The 24353-nt window shown below is 37.3% G+C and overlaps 1 protein-coding gene across 1 annotated transcript in view; it reads left to right on the top strand.

Annotated features, from left to right (window-relative positions):
- The window catches only part of LOC128741609 (uncharacterized), a 112815-nt gene that overhangs the window by 78388 nt on the left and 10074 nt on the right, over positions 1-24353 (top strand). The window contains exon 4 of the mRNA XM_053837549.1: positions 20540-21394. Within this exon, the coding sequence (XP_053693524.1) occupies positions 21268-21394 (127 nt within the window). The 5' untranslated portion in view covers positions 20540-21267. The remainder of the gene's footprint in view (positions 1-20539; positions 21395-24353) is intronic.

Raw genomic sequence — 24353 nt, 5'->3', positions numbered from 1 at the left:
CAGCATTAAATTTTGCAAAGACATAAATGTCACCATACTACTATTAACCTCAAGGTTCTTTTAATGCTAATATTTATATTATTAGAACAAGTTAAGAAATAGAATCGAATTTAGTGATTCTTTCCATACATCCTAAGTTATAATGAATTCTACCATAAAAATCATAATCTTGTAAAAATCTGAGATTCAATGCACGGCTGGCATAAATATCAATGAGAGTAGTACGAATCCCTTTTAGTCTATAAAGAGAATTATAAATTTCTCATTTCTACAGGCAACCATAAGATAGTGTAACTAATTGGATGTGGACATAAGGATGAGGAGGAATATTGAAATTGTTTGACGGAATAAATCAACTTCGATTTTTCTGCTATGCATTGAAATTTACTCCTCTGTTGCAATCATTTCAAACCAACATTCAAATTACTGTCACCGTATTTCTTCTCTGATTAGAAAACTTTTACAGCTCGTGTGCGACCAGCGACGGTTGCACTATTAGGAACTGGAATTTCAATTGCCAGGACCTACGGGAAAAGTTAGCACAAAGTGCAACTACGAGAACGATCAGCTTTTCATCCAGAAGGGCTCACTATCTCAATTTAATTTCAACGTTGTTGCCCCAATCGAACGGTGGCTTACAGCTGCACCTGGCAACTAGGAAACTGTTTCTTTATCGATTTTTATTTCGTCCCTGGATCTACATTACCATCTGAATTGAATGGCCAAACGTAATCTTTACGCTATTGCCGATGCTGCATTATGTTTTCCTATTGCAAACTTACTGCTGTGTTGTGTTCCTTTTCTTTATTGTTGTCTTCATCTTTTTCTTTTGCTGCCAATCCTGTCGTTTGTATGAAAAGTTAATGGCAACCAGCGAAATTTAAATAAAAAATATCGACAAAAGCTTTCAGCGACAACTTTTCATTTCGTGAAAGTCACATGAAAAGCAGCAAATAATAGCATAGCAGATGCAAGACTATACAGCAAAGGGCACTTTTCGACAACACGTAACCAAATAAGAAAGAATTGCTCCCATTTGCATGCCATCCCATTTTTCAATCATTGGTGTCTGCAGAATTGAATGAAGGATGCTTTCGTCTTTTGCCATTGCTGTTTTCAATCGGCGATTTGATCCATAATTTAAGTTTTATTCGGTAATGTGTTAGATGCTGAGAGATATATGTTATTTTACCGATTGCCTTATGTGGTTACTGTATACTATATAACCCGGGAGTCCTTTTAAATTACAAAGTTGAGAGAAAAAGTAAAAATAAGAAGTTAAGTTAAGAAATAAAGAAGTTAACACCATCATTCTCTATAACCAAAGAAATCGTTTCGAAATGTTTGTGCGCCGTTTTGAATAACATTTTATTACATCAAAAATATCGCAATTTCTTAAATTCGTATTTCAACGAATTTTAGAGTGGTTTACAATCGAGCGAAAGGTATTTTAGTACTTTTTCCCAGCATTCAAAATTAACGTAATTTGACAAACCCGGACGTTCAAAAATAGAGAAAAGTGAAAAATGAAACAAGCCTTTGGTTTAAAAAACTAGTAACTGTATTCAATAGATAAGACTTTATTGATTATATAACCTGATGTTCTTTGCTGACATTATTGGATCCATTTAGTTATACTTCGCTTCATTATGAAGCTCTTATCCAGCATTACTTGGTCCTTGCTGCGTCAAACAAGGTTCGACTATAGGTACCGTTTCTTCTGACAAGAGGAAAAAAAGGTTTACCCATGAATAACATCGAACTAATTACAGTTGAGCAAAGTTTTCCTGCTTATTTTTCAATATCCTGTGGTAGACAGCTCTTATACTGCACGGGGTACGCACGTGCTATCCATAATCTTTACGCCTTGTTTCCTTCATTATCTTTGCTGCGTAACATTCAAGATGGTTATATAGAAAACTTTGACATACATGTAAGCATAAAAAATACTTTGCACACTCTTTTGTAACTTGCATGACGTAAGTATGTTATCCGTCGGCGGATCTATCAGATTCTTCCCTGAGTGCTCGTTCCCAGACTATGACAAGCTTTATCGTAACCGCTCAGCTTCGATGGGTTGCATCAAGGCGATGAAAGGAAGATGCGTACACCGTGCAAGCTTATCATTACAATCAATCGCAGGACCGATCCATGGGAGACAAATAGAAGCGGCATTTTTATCCATCTACCAGTGTCAGGGAGACGTAACACACATAATTTTTTATTTTTCTTTAATCTCACGTAATTCGACAATTGTTTAACCACTTTAACTTTAATTGTTTAACAGCCTACAAGTTGGTCCTCATGCATAACTTTATATATGAAGATGTTGATTTTAAACTTATTATTAATCATTACTTTTTTTACAGTTAAGGCATTTCAATGAGAATGGTAGTTTCGTGGTGAAGTAGATAAGCGACCGCTCTTGAAATAGGCGGAACGTATGACAATGGTATATCTCATATATGGCATATCTCACATCGATTATTATCTTCTACTGTGGAAAATTGCAGACCGTGCAGGATGGATATAAAAAAACAAGCTCACATTTTTTATCACTGGTGTTACTTGCGAGCGCATTGATAAAATCCATCTGTTTCCCGGACAAAAGATTACTTAACGTATTGGAAAATGATGCAGAGGTTACGCAAGATGCATAAAGGACATGTTCTATCGATCGAACCTACTATTGACACGTAAGCAGCGATAGTTTGCTAAGAGATGCATATGATAAGGGTATGATCATATAATACAACGTTATAGAGAAAGAACGTATTGCTTCGAGATACATTTGAATCGAGTTATATTTTTCATTGTTAAATGGAAAAAATTATTGCTAATCGTTTGGTTATGAAATTTTACTTTGACCATTACCTATGCCTATAAGCGACATATATGTACCATGAATCATCGGAAATATTTATTTTATTGCATCACATCGATGTTGACTTTCAAAAGGCCTGTTCCGTGCGCCAGTTAAGCACATAAACTGAATCAAAGGCACAATATCCCGTACACCATACAGATGGAGATTCGGTGCAGTTGGTGGCATAGTAATTAATTACGCTTTTATCTGAGGCGCTTTACAGCCTACGAGCAACGACCAAAGCTATTAAATTTTCGGGTCGACTTAAATCCGTGTCAGTTGAAAATCTACATAGCTTTTAACTACTTTTATTGTTTGAAAAAGCAAAACTTTCGGAAATATGCATCTCCATTGATAACAGTTCACGCATTTTGAAAGAAAAAAGCTTTTATAAACATAATTTACAAAAACCAACGATTGTTTTCAACGAAAACGGAATATTCGGCCACTGCTACAAAAAATTGAAATATCGAACAAAAATCCTCTGCCCGAGAGCTCAGTTCGAATACCCTATCGTTACCGTCAGATAATAGACGGATAAATGAACTGGCGTAGACTGCACCAGATGACACTAGCGTATTTTGCAAGATGTAGAACCATTTTATGATGTTTTCTTTGGACATTTGTTTAAAGTGTTACGTCTGTCAGTCTGTACTATTGGTTTGTTATCTTACACATCATTGCTCATCTGAGTCTACGAGCCGTAAAGACATTTCGTTTTTTGTTTGTTTTTCGGACGCATATTTGCTTATTAAATTTTTGACAAGTGCGTTTGATTATAATAATAATTACCCACTGTTTAAGTATTTCATAAATTTCATTACATAATCTAGGAAAACTGAAATGTATCAGTTTATAGGCAGCTCGACGGGGTCAAAATTAGGGTATTTTTTATATTAAAAGTCTACAATTTCTTAAGATAGAGGTAGAGGAAGGGCGGTAAAGACGGACACCTTAAGGTAAAGACTCAATATCTACTGAAATATAACTGTATTGATCGCAATTTTCGTACAAACTGAACCTTTAAGTTTCTGTCTAATAAAGTTACAACGTGTACTGGAAAATTTCTTCCAAAATTTATGCTTTTTTTAATATTATAAACATCCTGTATAAATCAGAATTTCTGCGCATGGGCGGGAAAGACGGACATTTGATATGGGAAAGACGGGCACTCGCAAAAAAGTGTTACGCATCGTCGAATTATCAGTATTAAGAAAGATTAACATATTTCATCATGTATTTAGGAAAGAATTGGTTTGGGAAAACCCCCTTCCCGATCCCCGCTTTGAGCGAGAAAATAAAATGGTTCCGTTCAATATTTTAATTGGTGACGAATTAATCGTTTCTAAAAGTTGGCCTATTCCAACTGTTATATGACTTCTGGTTACTTTTACATATATAATATGTAAGTATTTCCAATGTAAAATCGTTGTTGGGTAAAATGGGTTCAAAATCTGTATGTCCGTCTTTCCCTACCGTTGGGTGTCCGTCTTTCCCGACTTGGATACCATTTTTTCAAACTTCAATAACTTTTTACTTTACATTCAAAAATTCGCCAGGTTTCCAATGGATATTCAGTGAAGGATCAAACTAACGCAATGTCGTCGGTTTAGCATGAATATGTTGTTTTTTAACGATTTACCAGCTATTTTCTTCTCACACAAAATTACATCGGTTAGTGTATATACGCATTTTTTCTTTGTTTTGCTTATAAATTTGACAGCTGCGCTGCTAAAAATCGGCAGTTTAATTCAAAAGTGTTAATTCAGTCTAAAGAAACATTTCCCATCATTGATTTGCTTCAAAAATTTATTTTTTATGAAATATGACAAGTGTCCGTCTTTCCCGCCCTTCCCCTATACTACATTTAGCAAAGTTGTACATTTTTACTATTTATATAACTTTGTAGAATATAAAGGAGTCATACAACAACTACAAAAAGAGCTAAAATAGAAAAACTAATTTTAAGGATTCGTATATATAAGAAATGGATTTTTTCTATCTTCGCTGAAGAGATAGAAGGTTACTATCTTCAGTAAAATTTCTTGTAATAATACCTATGTTCTAAAGCTTTACAAAGCATATCAATGTGTTATATTGAAACTGAAAAAAAATTAATTCACTTTTAGAGGGATTATTTAGAGGGAAAATTTGATTTCCGCCAAACGATAGAACTCCACTCAAAAAAATCGGCACGCCAAGTTAACGTGAAAATATAGGTAATTCTCATCCATCACACTTTTCATCTAACATTCACATGAATTATTGGTAACTCGCCCTCATGCTAACCAGTTTACGTGCGATCCCGGTGAATTTTATCAACTTTCCTATTAACGAATGCATGAAGTTCATGTAAGCTGCTGTACAGAACGTGTCAATTTTTTAGAGTGCTTGAGTTTCAAGAAACTCTTCCAAAGGTTCCATAAACCTAAAACCAAGTACTCCCATTCATAACTTTAATGCGCACGATTTTTTGGTTTTAGACCACTGTGCAACGCGTTTGTTTTTAGTACTTTTGGCCAAATGAAGCGGATTTTACCCTACTCTTTTTGGAGTAGAGAGATTTTTTAATCAATAAATCTGGAACCCGCTGAGATAAAACCGATTGTTTTACCACGAAAGCTATCTTCATGTGGATTCAGATGGCAATGTATTTGATTGCAGCAGACGGTAGAATGTTCCTTTAATTTTCTTTGCTGACATCGTAAAATTAGGGTCGCATGATTTTTATTTGGTCAAAACTACAAGAAAAAAACAGGTGTTGTGAACAAACACCAAGCTGCTGGTATGCACATAAAATTACTTAAAACTTTAAATTAAAACAGAAGAAAACTTATCCACTTCTACTATGTATATTTTATTCACGACAGATACGTATTTCGCCTACGACTTGCAGGCTTCCTCAGTGTCTGTTTTCGAACCCTCTAAAAACTTCAGACATAAAATTAGCTTTCTTTTAATGAAAAAAAAAATTTTTTTTCCCAGTGGAATCTAGAGATATGCGTGTTTGCATTAATAAAATTAGGATAAAATTATTTGACCAGAACATCAAGAATACGATCATCGAATTCCCCATGAAAGTAGCCTATACATGTAGAAAAAACGTCAATTTTGTCCCAGCAGTTTACATCTCTTAATATCGCGAAAACTAGAGTAAAATGCTTTCTTTCAACAATAGCTGCCAGAAACAAGCCGTGAACAAGCACCACATCATTAGCGTTGAAGAATTATCTTTCTTTTCACATTAAATGATTGAATTTAGCTCAGCAGCATTTTGAGGTCACAAAGGTCTTCAAAATCAAAATGAAAATTACCATAATACAACACCCAAATCCCGGTTGCAAAATCAGTGTTAACGGCACTTGAGCAGAAACACTCCCCGTACTCGAAAGTCTTCACATGCAAATTTCCACTTTTTTGTACAGAAAAATAGAAAACTCGCTGAAGTACTGAAAACTGAACTGATAGCACCGGATCGATGGCCGTACTAAAACTTCCCATATTTTTACTTAGTTTAGAAAAAAGATACTTAACCAATTCATTAAAAGTCTTATATTTTTAAAACTTTTGGCTGAACATAATAGGAAAAAGTCGTAAATCTAAGCTCAAAAATAGTCAGCCTAATATGCTAAGTACATGACCCGATCAGAAATCTGTACTAAACTTGAAGTAGCGACAGTAGTTTAGTTCCAGGAGGCTGTTAGGGAGAGGCTGTTAGAGTCAATGGGATCGTAGCAACTGGCCCTGCAATTGTCCTGCATTCTAACAGCTTGCTGCGAAGTCTGTCGTATAAAAAACCGAAGGTCAAGTTTCGATAACGAAATGTAGCACCTAGGGTTTGCTTCTCTAGTTTAGTTAGTAAAACATTCGGGTACCAACCGAAAGAGCGTGGGTGCGAGCCCCACCTGCCATTGTACGATCCAATATATTTATGGCCTATATATCGAAATTTTCTAGCCCACCCAGTTTATCATTCTTCGTACCAGACACATCCTCATTTCCAAAAAAAGAGTTTACGTCAAAAGAGAAAAACACCCGGTGGTGGTAAATTATACCAGACTTGCCGAATCGATGTCCAGCAACAAATTGCCGGTTTCTATCGCACCGACCGAGTAGATAATAGTCTTCTCGGCGGTCTCTCATTGCGATCAAGAACTCATTCCATTCATCACCGTGCCCGGTTCAGATTGACAATGAACTTGAGCATCTGTGGGTTAACATTCACTGCCGCGAGCGTGTCGTATTATTAGGTGCAGCTTATATTTCTCCTAATATGTCGAGAAACCATTCCGTCATCGAGAAGCACAGTAGTTCTATCTCCTCTGTATCTTTATCACTTAATGTGCATGACATAGGGTATGTTGCTGCTTCGTCATAATTGCCTATTCCCGTCCTATCCAATACAAATTATTAAAAATGTCAGCATTTTTATGACACACAATGCAAAACTAGTTATTTCCTAATATTTTAGTTTGTTGTCTATCATACGCGATCAATCAAAATGAGCTGAGATCTATTTAAATGCTTTTTATCATTAAAGAAGTCCTACCAGCCAAATTTCCTACGTTTTTTCGTGCGACGAAGATCGCAGCTTAATCGTTTTAATTTCCGTCATTCATAAATGAAAATTACTCACGCAAGGCATTGTCGTTATTCTACAGCCAGGAAAACTTGTCTGACCTGCAGAAATTTTGCAGAATAACATTTGTCATGCCGTCCTACACAAATATATGCGCGTTAGCTTCGTCAACATTGTTGTGATTTTTAGTTCGGACGATGAAAAATTTTGATGGACGGATTTTAAAATGGTACGACGAATTTAAGAAATAAAGTCAGTTGCTTAATTTCAATAATATGCTTTAATAATCGCTTTTCAGTGATTTCAAAGTTCACGGATCGGAGGGTAAGTGTGTTTTAGTCATATCAGCACAAGAACTTTTGGAGTATTCTTTAAATCCATCCAACAAATAATGAAAATTAGAATGGCTTTACTTACTACGACGGGAGTTAGAAATAAACCCTTCATCTGATTTTCGGTGACTTCAATCTTCCGGACCTCCGCTGGCGTGCTACTTCCTCCGGTTTTGCCGACCTAAAGCCCACAGATTCAACATCTGTTAGTCATACTCTTATCAACAATATGTCAGTGCTCAATATGAAACAGCTTAACCTTAAGAGGAATTGCATGAATCGAATACTTGATTTGTGCTTTGTAGACGAAGATGTGGTAACATCGTGTATGTTTGAAGAACCTCCTGAAGCGCTTATTTCGGTTGATCCTCTGCATCCACCGCTTTTAGCGCGTCTACACTGCTCGGCTCCCACAAGCTTTATCAAACCGCTTGACGACCAAACATTGGACTTCGCACGTGCTGACATTGGTTTGGTAGTTTGAAAATGGCTTAGTCATTTGTTGACTGGTCACCAGTGCACTGTGCGGTAAATGTAGATGATGATGACGATGTTTTCGCAGAATGCTGGAAGAAATGCAATATTTCTAACTACCGTGGAATAACCTCTTTATGTGCCGCATCTTTTTGAACTTTTTGAAATATTGGTAAACAAAGAACTTTTTAAAGCTACGAAATTTTACATTTCCCCGGAGCAACACGGATTCTTTCCTGGTATCTGCCGTTACCAACCTAGTTCAGTTCTCATCATGGATCCATGGATCAAGGACTTCAAGTCGACGCGATATACACCGACCTTAAAGCAGCCTTTGATAGAGTCAACCACCATATTCTGCTTGCCAAACTCATGGGTGTGTCATCAAATCTAGTTCGCTGGTTCGAGTCATATCTGACTAATCGCCGACTATACGTCAAATTGGGATCAACGGTATCAGATGAATTTCATAATCCCTCAGGTGTCCCACAAGGCAGCAATTTAGGACCATTGTTGTTTATCATATTCTTTAATGACGTCTGCCAAGTGTTACCGAAAGATTGAAAACTTTTATATGCTGACGATCTTAAAATCTTCTGGACAATCAGTGCTCTCACAGACTGTCAATTGTTGCAAAAAAGGGTTGACAAGTTTTACGACTGGTGCCAACGTAATTTTATGACTATCAGCGTGACGAAATGTTCTGCAATCACGTTGACGAGGAAAAAGATCCCAATTCTATGTATTTATAGAATAAGAAACGAAGAAATACAAAGATCAAATATTGTACGTGACCTCGGGGTTTTGATAGACTCAGAACTAAGCTTCCGAGAGCATTATATGTAGTCATATCGTTGCTCGACGGAACCTCGGGATCATCTTCCGTATCTCAGCTGAATTCCGCGACCCATGCTGCCTGCGCGCCTTGTACTTCAGCTTAGTTCGATCGGTGTTGGAAACAGTAGCTATCGTTTGTAGTCCAGTCCGTAGCATTTGGTTTTGGATCCACAGAATTGAAAAAGTTCAATTGAGATTCATCAGATACGCTTTAAGACTTCTTCCTTGGCGAAATCCAAATGAGCTACCGCCGTACGAAGCAAGATGTAGAATGGATACCCTTCAAAAGCGAAGAAATGTTCAGAAGAAGGTCTTTGCCGGCAAACTGTTGTTGGGGGAAATCGACGCGCCTTGGATTCTCTCCAAAATAAACATAAATGCAGTACCACGACCCCTCCGACGCCTGGATTTCATGAGACTTCAACAGTACAGAACAGATTATGCACAAAATGAGCCCATTCGATCGATGTGTTTTTTATTTAACCTCGTGACAAATTTGAATTTAGCATTTGTTTGACTTTAATGTTAGTGCTAGCGTTTTTCGTGACCGTGTAACAAATTATTATATGGTATCCTAGTTTATAAGTGTTCATGTAGACTCTTTGTCCAATGAATATAAGCAAAATAAATAACAAGAAACAAAGAGCAGTCATACAAAAAAATATCGTCACCAAGGCAAGTGTGTGGTGCGTGGAAGGATGGAACTGAGGTGATCACACAAAATTCGATATTAGACTACTTAATATAAGGGTGCAGCAATAGTTTAGTTAGTAAAACATTCGGCTACCTACCGAAGGAGCGTGGGTATGGGCCCCACCTGCCATTGAACGACTCAATATATTTTTGGTCTGTAAAACGAAATTTTCTAGTTCATCCAGTTTAACAAGTCGAAATATATTACAGAAATTCTAATCAATGGACAATGTTCTCTGGATCCCCTTAACAACAGAAAATGCAATATGCATAAACTTTGTTTAAAAAAATATAATATGGCAATGTTATTTTTGATACGCGCCATTCTTACTTACTCAAAATTTGTCATTATATACAGCAACTAATATTTGACTAAAAACTAAAGCGTCGTTTTTTTATGGTGATAGTCTCACTTTTAAACATGAGATAAACTAACTATGACAGCAGTAGCATATCCAGTGATGCACTACACATTCATTCACCGGTAAAGTCCCGTGTGCACATCTTCTAGTTTCAAGGCTGATTTGTTTATTGGATTGTATGCATTTTTTATAAAGACAAACCTACAAAACACTGCCACCACGGAGACTAGCTCCTAGACTAATCCTCTTCGTTAATGCAATGAAGCAGAAGCAAAAAGAGTGTACGTAAATCCGTCCGGTATAAAAAAGATACTACATAACAAGCAGTAGTGTAGCACAAAACCGCTCGAGTTTCTTACCTGCACTGCAATCAACCGTAATTCGCATAACAAGCGGAAGCGGAGATTTTTCCACTTGGAAGTGATAATTGTCAGCTTCTCCATTTCTTTTATGTTTTTAAAGTAGGTACAGACATTCATTCCGGTAAAATATATGTCCTTCTTGAGCAGACAGTTTGAAACAAGTCTCGTAGAGAAATAAAACTAAACTAAAACTATATTGAATTCGAGGATACGGTAGAAGTTTTGTGGTTAATTTTTGTGTAGGCAAAAATGTATTAATTATTAGTATTTTTTATTATTATAGCAATTATCAGGCAATTATCTGTTAAAGTGTTAATACTATGTACTGATGTAAGAACCAAGTAAAGGACAAACAATGCAGATGAATATACACTAATATGTCAAAAGGAATATTTGCCGCAATAAACTATCGATATTCAACGCATCAATAACCTATATATGATGGGAAATACAGATTCTGCTGTTCCTCTAACAACTCATTGAAGAAAATTTAAACATTTTTATCGCAATTAAGTTAAAACTATGATAACGCTGCTTTACCACATAAGCTCCTACTTATGCGAAACATGTTTTGCATGTTGCACCATAAATGTATGTATTACTGCTTATGGCGATACGAGAAGAAACGTTTTCAATGTATTGTTATTTTAATCCTGCTCTACACTATACACATGCCTATATCTGCATTCGATATATCGCATCACATCATCACGATGAAGCAGAATGCAACTTGCAGGACGCTGGAGGATTCGTTTTGTTGTTATAATGTAATTGCAACTATCATGTTCGTTAGGATTGCTGCTCATACCAACAGTTTATCGCATTTTTCGTCGTCGTTTGTTGTTTATTCCCGACTGTTCCATGCCACAGAGTGATGGCAAATCGGAAACCACACCCGAGTTAGTTCGAAGCATTGTCGAGTACCAAGCAGATGAATGGAAACACAAAGTATAATCATTGCACATAAGAAGATTGCAACTAGAACGGATTGTTGAATGTTTGTTTGCACTTGTCAATATGTCAATTTTGCTACGATCCTAGAAGGCCCAAATCGAAAGTCACCGAAATTCGGTCTAGGTACTTTTATATGAAACCGCAAAGCTGGTCTATTACGAGTTGGGTACGGACATCAATTTCTGTTCCAACGAAATGGCACTGCACTGGTCTGTATAATCTTTTGCATCCAATTAAATATACCTAGATAGGATTTGTTCTACTAAATGTTTCTTGTTTACTGATTGGCATTTTAGCGAGGTTTTAGTTATCACATTTGGTTTACCTACATTCGCATGCATCGAAGTACAGAATATCTCCTTTACGTGTAACGTTTAATAGTGTTACAAAGTCATCGTTTGTGTTTGGAGCTTGGAAATAGAACGTATTTTATTGACAAAAAATTGAATTCATGAAATATCGCTGTTTCCTACACTGGCAATAGTAACTAATTTTGTCAAAAGGGTAAATTAATTAAAAAAACGTGTGAGTTGAATAAAGAATAAACTTGTATCGAAATCTGCATAATAATAAAATTACTATTATTATTCCAGCCATAATACGTAGTAAAGTGTCTGTACAACATCTGAACACCCATGCTATTATGTCCTTTCACCTCCACACTATGTTCCTGTCAGCTCCACACTGAAAGTTATTGTTATTGAACTAACAATAAGAAACCATATGTATATCAATACGTGTGAAATCAATTTAATTTATTAATTACCATCCGCCCTCGTCGCACGTTCCACTGCCTTTGTTTTATAGTCAATAATTAAGCATGTACTATACCGAGTTCCGTTTATTAAAGTTGGGTATCAACTGCCAGCACTGTGTCTTGTTCTATCACGCGTTTCGCTTTTACAAAATTTGTAAGAGTGATAGGTACGTGTGGTGTCTTGTCAAAATTAGTAAGAGTGACACGTATTGTACCTTGTACGTGAATGTTCGTACTTTAAAGCTCTTACGTAGGCACAGAAGCTAGAAAAAGTGGTACTAAATATTTTGTTTTTCTTCTCTTAGTTTATTCTCTTATTCTGTCTATCATGGTGACTCAGAGGGGTTCCGTAGCCGCAAGGTTACCGAATCTGCTTTGACAAGCGAGTGTTCATGGGTTCGAGTCTTAGTAGGATCAGGCCATTCGTGTGACTTTAGCATGGATTTATTCTCACATGACTCTCTCCCAAGTAACAATTCCAAGTTTTATTACGTTCGTATAGTGGTTTTCATGACCAATTTCATAAAACCGCCAATAAAACTATGAGCTCCACCAGAACTTTCTGATGACCGCTATAAAACTGCTTTCTGACCAAGTGGCCCACTCCTCAGAATGTTTTCATAACCGCTATAAGAATCAAGCTATAAGCTCAAGTAGCCGTATCACGCTCTGCTCAAAGCAGCAATAAAACCGGTTAAGCTTTCGCTGCTTGACAGCCATCGCCATAATTTAAAAAAGCTTTTCGCTTTTTGCATTTCGCTTTTCGTATTTCGCTTTTCGCTTTTCTGGCAAAAGCTAAATAAGTTCACTAGCTTTGTCAACTTGAAAATATATCTGTGAAAAGAAAAGTTTACTGACATATCATTCTGAACGATTTGGTTTATACCGACCAGAATAAAATATCCCATAGAATATTTATTGAATTTTAGGCAATATCATTGGCTTGCAGCATGTGCGCGTTTAATTTCATCGTGCATATTGATATGATAGGTCGATAAAATCAGTGCGCCACTGAAATTTTGCAATTTTCGAAAACTGGTTGTTTTAACAAATTGAAAATATTCAGTTAGTCAATCTCAATTTCTAGCAAAATCATTTTAGTTGCTTCCTCTGACAGGAAAACCGATTGATAATGACCTTCTTTCTGCAAAATACTTTGCTTTGATGAATTTTTGTTTGCGAGCTAAAACAAAATACTAAAATATGGCAATATGGCTTCGCATAAAAAAATGATTTTGGTGTAGAACTTTGGTATTCTTCATAATAGCAGCAAAAAAACTGTTTGGTCAGGGTGTTACCGTTTTAATAGCTCTATAAAGCTAACAGATTTATTGCGGTTTGACAAGTAACCGCGATAAGATCAGTTTTGATTGGTGCGCCATTTTGTATTGATACGCCATACGTATGGTAGGTTTGTAAGAGACGTGGTGCAGCCAACAAGTTTTAACGTGGTAATAAAAGCAACCACAATAAATTTGCTTTATTAACAGTTTTATTATGGTTTTATAGCTAGCTATAAGTGTGTTTGGACTCGTATCCGCTTGGTATTGCGCAATACCACAATAAAACCAGAGGTAATGATTAATACCGCAATAAAACCTTTATAAAATTCAACTAAAACCAAGTGGCTTTAGAATTGTTACTTGTGCTATATTCTCTATATGACCCCCTTAAAAGCACTCTTGACAGTGCAACAAGTCACTCTTATAGTAAAACTAGCTGACCCGACAAACTTCGCATTGCCACAAATTAAACTGTGTTGTACATAAATCGTGAATCTCGGATGACCTTTGTCACAATCTTGAGTTTTGCAAGTTTCTGGGGAGTTCCCTGGTGTTTTAACATATAAATTTTCCTCACAGTAAAGTAGAAAACAACTCCCCCCATTGCTTAGCCTGATCAAATAAAGCGGATAGCATTTAAATACTCGCCATCATTACAAACCATTTCGTCGAATGCCATTTTGCGGAACACCAATTCTCGGTTGACCATAACGCGGAATATAGAGTTTCGCAGAATACCATTTCGCGAAAAACCTTACGCGGGATGTACCATTTCACGGAAAATCTTTTCGTAGAAAGTACCATTTCGCAGGGGTGACCCAACTGAAGGAAAGTAATAGAGGTCAGTAGATCTAGGAAAATAAATAAACCTAGATAGAGGTGATCTCTACGGGGGGCTGCCGACCATTTGCTTAATTGCATTGATTGCTTTGGTTCCATTTGCTTGATTACTTCTCGAGTTATGAGAAAATTTGTATTTCATTTGTATGGGAGCCCCCCCTCCTAAAAAATGAGAGGAGTCCTAATTCATCATAGAAAAAATTCATACCTCCTAAAACACCCACATGCCAAATATGGTTCCATTTGATTAATTATTTTTCGAGTTATGAGGAAATTTGTATTTCATTTGTATAGGAGCCCCCCCCTCCTAAAGTGGGGAGGGGTCTCAATTCACCATAGAAAAAATTCTTGTCTCCAAAAATACCCACATGTAAAATTTTGTTCCATTTGCTTGATTAATTCTCGAGTTATGCAGAAATTTGTGTTTCACTTGTATGGGAGCCCGCCCTCTTAGTGGGAGGAGGGGTCTCTAACCATCATAAGAACCTTCCCTGGCCCCAAAAACCCCTATATGCAAATTTTCACGCCGATCGGTTCAGTAGCTTTTGGTTTTATAAGGAACATTCGGGCAGACAGACAGAAATTCATTTTCATAGATATAGATTTGTATGGGAGCCCTCTTAGTGGGGGGAGGGATCTCTAACCATCATAAGAACCTTCCCTGGCACCAAAAACCCCTACATGCAAATTTTCACTCCGATCGGTTCAATAGTTTTCGATTCTATAAGGAACATAGAGCAGACAGAAATCCATTTTTATAGGCATAGATTTGTATGGGAGCCCCCCCTCTTAGTGGAGGGAGGGGTCTTTTGCCATCGAGAGAACCTTCCGTAGCCCCAAAAACCCCTACATGCAAATTTTCACGCCGATCGGTTCAGTAGTTTTCGATTCTAAAAGGAACATAGGGACAGACAGACAGACAGACAGACAGACAGAATTGCAACGCCTTGTTAACGTCGTACTAGTTGGTTTAATTTACTGCTACTGTAACTGATCAGAACTGTAACCAAAATACTGGAACATTTTTTCAAACAACTAGAGGAGTATATCTCTCGAATAGATTATAGAGCTTGTTAGAAGCATTACAAAATATAAAAAGTCTTGCCTAAAAATGTCTCTCTGTTAACCATGTTTAACAGGGTCAGATAGTCGTCACTTGTGTTTGGAGATTAGTGACAGACTGTATTCTATTTATGTCAATTGAATACACGAAATATCGCTGTTTCCCTGCACCGATACATGCTATGGAATGTAATCAAGTAATAAATTAATTTTGTTAAAAGGGTAAATTAATTCGAAAGCTCGTGTAAGTTGAATGAGGAATTAACTCGTATCGAAATATGCATAACAATAAAATTACCATTATTACTCCAGCTGGATAGTAAAGTGTCGATGTTATGGTGATTTACAACATCAGGTGATTTACACCTGTGCTTTTGTCAATTTTTAACATAGCTGTTTACAAGCTCCACACAGAAAGTTATCGTTATTGAACACTATAAGAGTTTACCAATACGTGGAGAATCAATATATTTTATTAATGACCATCCGCTCTTGTCACACCTTTCGCGTGGTTTCGCTGCCTTTGGTTTATAGTTAGTAATGTGGCATATATTACAGTTTTGTTTACGAAAGTTTTTATTCGAATGCGTTTTTTACTGATCGATGTTTGATTTCATCGAGACAACAAACTATTAATGTTATGTTATATGGTTTATGATACAAATATTGACCAATTTGGTAAGAGCGATATGTGTTGTATCTTGTCAAAATTTGTAAGAGTGACACGTGTTGTGTCTTGTCTGTCAACATTCGTAAAATGATGTTCTTACGATGACACAGAAGCTAAGAAAAGTAATTTTCAATATTTAATTTTTTTTCTACAAATCTTGATTCATTTGTCCTGTATTGCTATTAGGGTAGATGATCCATTAGTTGCGCCACTAAGCACAACATACCTTCATTTTGCTTGTTTATTGAGGTATATGCTTCAATTAATGCTTGTGGGATATAAATTTATCAAATACAAGGTATTTGTCACAAGGCAAGACAATTGCTTTCGTTGTACGAGAAGCTTTATAAAGAAAAAATGAATTTTCCGATTCAATTATATTGTACCAACAGTTGCGCTAATGTTTCCTTAATTAAGTTTGATGTTCCTTTAATTGTGTTATTCCATATACATTGCTAGGTTGCTAAGTGAAAAAACATCGTAGCAAAACTATAGATGAGCGCCTATAGTTGTGCGCTCCAACTGCGCGTCAGCTTTTGGAAAATTGGTATTTTAGCAAATAATGCTTTAATTTTAAATGGTGTAGTCTAACTACCCATACTTCTAAAAACCTGTTTTATATAATGAATGTAATTGTTTTATCTAAAACGCTACGGTGACGAAAATATGCATTAATAATGAATAGTAGCGCAACTATTGGTACTACCACAACTATTGGATCAACTACCCTATAGGCATAAAATATGTTTATTCGCCGCTTTTGTTTATCATGACGACTATTCATCATGTTGTTTATATTATTTTGCTTACAGTGCTGCTAGCTAGGATGACCAGTACTCATCATCGTCTTAAAATTTGATAATGTTTTTATTTTTTTTGTTTTTTTGTTGAGGATCCATTTATTTAATCTATTTTTCAATACTTAATCGAGGAAATTGTTAGCATCACCATGTAGGGTAACCTAAACAACGAACATAACACACCCAATCAATTTCGCATTTTATTGTTTCATTCGAACTTATCCATCAACGTTCCACGCTCTGTGAATGCGGCAAAAATTCGCAAATCGATATGTCATTGAAATCCTTCGTGGAGCATTAATTGTATTCTACATGTGCGGTACACTTGTGGACCACCAAGTGTAGTCCGCTAAACTTATTATCTTCAACTCCTCTGGACAGGACAGTACAGTACCTGGTAACCAAAAACCTGGCGTATCATATATACTAACCGACATTCAAATGGATGGTAGATATCAGCTGTCGCAGCGTAATCCCCAACAGTATCAGTACTGTGGTTCAGCTAGCATGTTCTCCTCAGTAGGTGCGGGATTTATGCCATCGACTCCCAGCTGCAAGGATGTATATTCGTATATCCAACAACAGCAACAAACAGTATCTCTTCTCAATGCCAGCGTCAAGCACACTACCGGCTGGCTTGCGGAGGATATCATCGATTGATTTATGGGGCTTCCTTGAAGTCTAGCAGGTAAGAGAGGAAAGGCAGACGGAAGCTCGCGAATCTATTCCATCACTAGGTATTGCCGTCGAAATTTATCTGTGGAAATTGGCGTGATAGATGTGGGCCCAAGAAGCGGTGACAGTGTCAGGTATTTAGCGGTGATTCCGCACTATGATCATGATGAATGAACTTGCCCGGACCGAGGCAGCCGCCAAATTATTGCACACCGATAGGTTAGGTAAGCTGGGGAGTTATAAATAGTGGGAGTGTCACATTTCAACGCAAACGAAATTTGAAAATACGTAAGAGCAGGATTTCGAAAGGTTAACAATTTCTAATTGGAGCAAACAATGGATTGCTATACGTTAGTATTTTTGGCTAGGTACATAATACATGCTGAACAAAATTGGAGTGATAATAATAGTAAACCCATTTACATGACTTATAAAAGTTTAACACGTTGAACGGTTAATCATATGACCCCATCATTTCACTTTCCACGGAGGCGCATGGTGGTTTGATACAGAAGAACTTGGATATTTAGCACCGAAACTTCAAATGGTTTATCATTAAAAGCGGTAATTGACGGAGAACGAAAAATCATGTTACTCAGTGCCAGAGATGCGAAAAATCGCTTCTAGCGAACAAGAATATACGAGCGATCTGAATCGGATTAATTGACATTACTATAATGTTATTCTAGCTAACTGAGACAATGAAGTATATATTGTGGTCTTCAGAAAAATTTCACCAGTTCGAGCTTGCATTCGGACAGATTTTGCAGCCTTTTTACAATAATCAGGACTTTATCTAAGTTACAACTACAATTCTACTGACATAATAATAGTTTCCAAAAAAAAAAACAATTAGCGATGAATAGGCAGGACAGTACTAACTTCCAAACTAAACTTAATTTTCAAATAATAAACAAACTATAAGCACAAAATGGGACGATTCAAATATGACTTCCACCAAATTTCTGCTTTTTTAGACCCCCCTTCCCCCTCTGTCCGATTGTGTCACAAAACTCAACCTCCCCCCCCTTTAGACGTCACACAAACTAAAAATAAAAATGAAAAGCGTGTTGGAAGTAAAAAGTGGTTTATAAAAATAGCTTAACCTTAGTTTATTGTTTATAGTTAGTTTATGATTAAACAAATATAGAAAATAACAATTAATAACAAAGGATAACTGCGAACAAAGGCTCTAATAACATTCAATTGCAAATTGTTACAAATCAATGAAGAAATGAAGCTTTGGTTTCAACTGAAGTAGCACGGTTCCGCTTCAAAACAAGTTTCAATCTGTGTCGGCGAAGCAGGTTTCACTAAATCGTGACGATAGCTTTTAGAGTTCAAGTTCATTGTACTTTTCTATCCAATATTTAGTAAAAAACTAGAAATTAGAAATTTTGGTTGCAAATGAACTGAAATTGATTTACATATATCCTTCAATGTAACGCGTGGTCTATCTAGTTAACATTGACAAATTGTGCCTGACTTTCAAGCACCGTAAGCTGGAACAATAAGTTCGAAAATAGCAATAAATCGATGAGTGATGAATGACTGAGAAACATATTTTTGCTGCTTTTTGGTGAAAATGGAATTTTTTTCGACGGATGTCATATTTGCCTAGACCCCCACCCCCCTTTGTCACAATTTGTCACAAAATTAACAGCCCCTTCCCCCCATAAGCAATGGACGTCATTATTGAATGATCCCAATGGTAACTGTATCAGAAACGTAGTCTTGGCATTGCTTGACACCAGTTAGTATCTCTTCGCCTTAATTATTTCCTCATACTCATCAAATAGTACCAAATTTTCTTGACGTAAAAGTTTTGCAGATCTTCCATTTGATTAAAATTTTGACATTTCTCCATTAGCATAAACACTCGCAAATACGGAAACGCTTAAGCCCATGTACCATTTGGGCAGTATTTGCAACATCACTAATAAAGAGGGAGAGAGTGAAAAGTTTACAGTCAACAGTTTCCATAAATTTGTTCAGCTTGCGCCTAAATATTACCCCAGGAAGGAATCGGGAAGTTATCCACGGCTGACATTCACCGGAAAGCCTACCACACAGCTTAAGCTCAGAAGTTTCATAATCTTTGTCGATAACTTTCCGTCGTCCCCGAGGATGACCGTGTACCGCCGTCACTGGTAAATCTAAACGGAACAACTCATCTTCGCGTTCGCATTAAAATATGCAAATTGAGACCTTTTGCATATTCCGCGGGTGCGTTTGGAAAGCGGTTTCTACACAGCTGGTGAATCGCTGTCATATTGTAACCAACCCGTCCGGTTTGTTAGCCTTCTACCGGCTGCCAGAAATAAGCTCCTCATTGAAACCCGTTAAATAATTACTCGGTAGCAATTCGTAATAAATTGGCCCCATTGGTACAGCAACTTCGTTATGGTAGAAGGTGTGGAATTGTCGATGTCATTGCGTCACAATAGCACTATTTCAGTTTAGCTAAGCTACAAGGAATGAACATGAAAAATGTTGTGTCTACTAATTCATGATGATTCTATTCCAGACCATTTAAGTTTTTGGAAAAATTCAACCAAATATGGAACGTTGAAACAAAATAAAGGTTAAACGCCAATGATCAGAATACCATCCTTTATTACTACCTATAGAGTAAATGGAAAAAGTTTATTTTTTTATCAATAAAGTGTTAAGCAATACCTATATCGAACTCCTGCTTGTTTGTGTACAGTATTGTTTTATCATTTCATCAACATTTAAAAAGTTTTACTCATTACAAAATTAACGGAATTCAAAATAATTGAAAATAATTATGAAAGGTACAATTTGTTCCGCAGCTTCCTGCAGAAGCTGTTCCGCACAAACCGGGTTAAATGTGCGAAGCTCACAATACACTATACAGCTATGTATCATTTATTGCGTTAATACCGTTGTATTCTTTCACCCAGCAACAAATTATTCAACAAACATCTCATAATTAAAATTGCATGCATTCATTTTATCTTCATTCGCAGCTCGACTAGAGGGGAGCAGCGCTAAAACATGCTTCTCGTCCGGACTGCCACGGAAAACTGCACCATAGGCTGCACCATAGGTTCCATTCAGCGAATTCAGCGAGCTAACAGGTGAATCACAATATTAATCTATAGAGCGTCATTCGAGCCGCGCGTGCCGCGCCAAAGCGAGGCTATCCGGAAGACAAAGCTTGAAAAAGCTCTCACGCTTCGGTGGTCGATGGGAATAAAAAATCCTTTCTCCGGGATGTTTGAACAAGAACGAATATACACGACTAGTAGCACGATACATGTATGTCCTGCCGGCGAGGGCAGTTGTGTGAACAAGCACTTCAAATGAAAAACACTTTCAGCGGCGGTACGTACGTTGGTGTGGAAAGGACTCCCGGTGTTCGGCGCGGAAGCGCAACAAAGCACAACTTTTACCTTGTACCTGTGTCAGTTAATTATAAATGCACAAGCCAAAGTAGTGATGCAGCTTGCCTGCATACGCGACAACAGTGAGGTGCGATTCTGCCTAGAGCTTATCTTCGCACGCGTCGGAAAACTGCCAACGGTGGCAACGTGGAATAGAACGTTTTGTAATAAGATACAAGCGGCGGCACTCACTCATCTTGTATTGAACATGAAAAGGACGAGGTCTGCGGAAGGGATATAAAAGAGAGAAAAACAGAAAAAAAAACATCCGAACAGAAAATAAATGACTAGCTTGGAGCTCGTACAATAACATGGCCTGGCGGAACACGATGAGCAGCAACTTGTGTTGCTGCTGCTGCTGTTGCTGTTGCTGCAATCAGAGGCAACTGCTGGCTGTGATACTAATTTTTACTATCGCAATGGGAGCTCCACATTCAGGTAAGCAGCAAAGTGTATTACAATACAGTACGACTAAAAATAGTTTAGCAAATTGGTATAATGGGAACAAGTTGATCTGATATAGTTCGGTGAAACAATCTGCCAAAATAAATGATTGGGGCTTGGGCGGGATTTGCAGAATTTATCAAATTATATTATTATATAGTTGTATACCGCAAAGTTGATGATAATAATCCGATTTCATATTACCCAGAACAGTTTTGCCTCGGCAAGTTATCCACATAAACTACTAGATAGCGCAATGCCATAATTCGGGATCAGGATTGACTTTGAGCAATTTTTTTTGCAACATGAGTTTACGGATTAAAACCGCACCCGAAACTCAGTACTTTGAGATTAAAAATATAAAAAAGAATCATAGAAATAATTTACATTATTCTTAATATTTTTGCTACAATTGAACTTCATTTTTGTTAAGTTTAGTTTTATTTAAAAAATGGGTCAAAGCGAAACGTACTTAAAATTAATTATGTTCAAGTAATTTGATTGGTGTTGAATTTAAAATGGAGGACAGGCTTAGAATGACATTGTAATTAACATTCAATATTTAATTAACTGAAATGATTTGCCCACACTTGTCCATGGAGAGTACATGATGTGGTGAATAAAATTAAGGTTGCTTTTTCACGAAAGGAATCTTGCTTGGGAATGTTTTTGGATATTGAAGGTGCGTTCGATAACGTATCTTTCCTAAAATTAAAAAAGAAGAAAACTTATCCAATTTAATTCTACTATGTATATTTTATTCACGACAGATACGTATTTCGCCTACGACTTGCAGGCTTCCTCAGTGTCTGTTTTCGAACTTCAGTCAACGTATCTTTCGCTTCCATTTTGGAGGCTGCTCGTTATCATAGAATGCCTTCAATAATCATAAAGTGGATAGAACAAACGCTTAGTAACCGATTGATGTTTTCGTCGTTGCGGCAAGCAAGCATTTGAAGCAAAGTGTTTGCGGATGTCCACAAGGTGGTGTTCTCTCGCATCTGTCATGAAACCTTGTGGCGGATGACCTACTGAGGAAGCTCAATGGTCTAGACTATCCGTCGTATGGTTTTGCGGATGACTATCTCATCCTAGTATTTGGAAAGTGCATAAGCACATTATTTGACTTAATGCAGCAGGCACTACGCGTCGTGGAAATGTGGTGCCGAGAAACTGCACTTTCGGTAAATCCGAGCAAAACATCTATCGTCTTATTTTCAAAACTTAGAAATTCCGATGGAACTCGCGCTCTGCACTTTTACGATTCGGATGTTGATATTGTGAACGAGGTGAAGTACGTGGGGTTGATTCTTAACTCCAAGCTTGACTGGTCCACAAATATTGATTTCGGAACTAAAAAAGCGTGCATGGCCTTTGGGCTATGTAGACGAGCAATTGGCAACTCTTGGGGGCTTAACCCCAAATACATACACTGGTTATACACGGTCGTTGTCAGACCAATACTGGCGTATGGTTGTCTTGTATGGTGGCAGAGAGGGGAAGTTGTGACTGTCCAGACAAAGCTAAACCAACTTCAAAGGATGTGTTTAATGGCAATGTCTGGTGAACTTACTACAACTCCTACTGCCACTCTAGAAGCTTAAACCTCTACACTTCCACCTGAAGCAAGAGGCACTGATATGTGCTTATCGACTACACGCGATTGACCTGCAGTCTGTGGACGGTTCCACTGGTCATACTCGATTGTGGTCGCAAATTGTTGCTGAGGACAAGTTTTCCCTTACTCCTAGCGATGTAACGCTCATGCGTACTTTTCCGTATAGGACTTTTTAAAGTAACTTTCCTCCTGGAGAGAAGAGGATGTCAGGCTACATGGAAAGCAAAATTTGCGACTATGTGGTCTGTTATACCGATGGTTTCTTGTACGAAGGTCGAGCGGCTGCTGATGTTTACTGCCGTGAACAGGAATTGGAGAAATCCTATTCGTTGGGTAGTTAGTAGTTACTGCACTGTTTTTCAAACTAAAATCTTTGCAATTTACATTTCAGAAAGAACCTATTGACAAGATTATCTACTTCTGTTCTGATAGTCAAGCCGCTATAAAAGCACTTTGTGCGGCTAATTCAAAATCTAAAACAGTCATAGCCTGCCACACTCAATTAGAAAAACTACGCTTTCTGAATGCTGTTTATCTGGTTTGGGTCCCTGGCCATTCTGGTATAACCGGAAATGATATGGAGCAGAAAAGTCGGTTTTCGGACCGGAATCTGTTTTACCAATTGCGGCATGGTGGATATAACAAAAGATTCGATCTTGGTTTTCATCTGAACATGAACGTTATTGGTAAAATCTTGAATCTTGTCGTCAAACGAAAAGTTTCATTGTTAAGCCTTGTGAGAAGGTTGCGACACACTAAGGTAAATTGCAGTATTCTTGTCAGATCACTGACTGGTCACTGCAAACTCCCTGTTCATCTGAAACAAACACAAGGATGTATGGATAAAACTTTTTGTAACTTTTCCGTGCATAATCCTTGCATTCTCCTTACTCAATTATGGCTCTTTTATACCTCCTACAAAATTTTTTAACAGCTCACTGCAGCTCAACGAATCGTTGTTGCCCACAGTCACGCTCAATGTCACCGTTCATCAATTATCCCACAAGTTTCATCTGAAGTCTATTCCCTTCGGCTGATGCGCACTTTTCTGATGATTGCTCGTTGTGATAAAGATACTCTTGATGCCCCCCATTGTTCTCCACCAGTTCCGCTAGATGACAGTTCGGACAGTCGGATCGATCACAGAATTTTACAGTAGGCAGACTTCGTTATGACATTCGACTTTCTCCTCCAAACGTTGAACCCGTTGACAGGTGTTTGTTGCATACATCAAGCGTGCTAATTTTGGTCTGGTGTTTGGTGATTACGAAAAATCCAAACGACCTTATGTGCTGATCGATGCCACAAAATTCTACAAACAGCTCTGTGGTTTCG

Source organism: Sabethes cyaneus, chromosome 3, assembly GCF_943734655.1.
Source record: "Sabethes cyaneus chromosome 3, idSabCyanKW18_F2, whole genome shotgun sequence".
Classification (NCBI taxonomy): domain Eukaryota; kingdom Metazoa; phylum Arthropoda; class Insecta; order Diptera; family Culicidae; genus Sabethes; species Sabethes cyaneus.
Note: the sequence above shows the minus strand (reverse complement) of the source record. Positions and strands in the feature narration are given on the sequence as shown.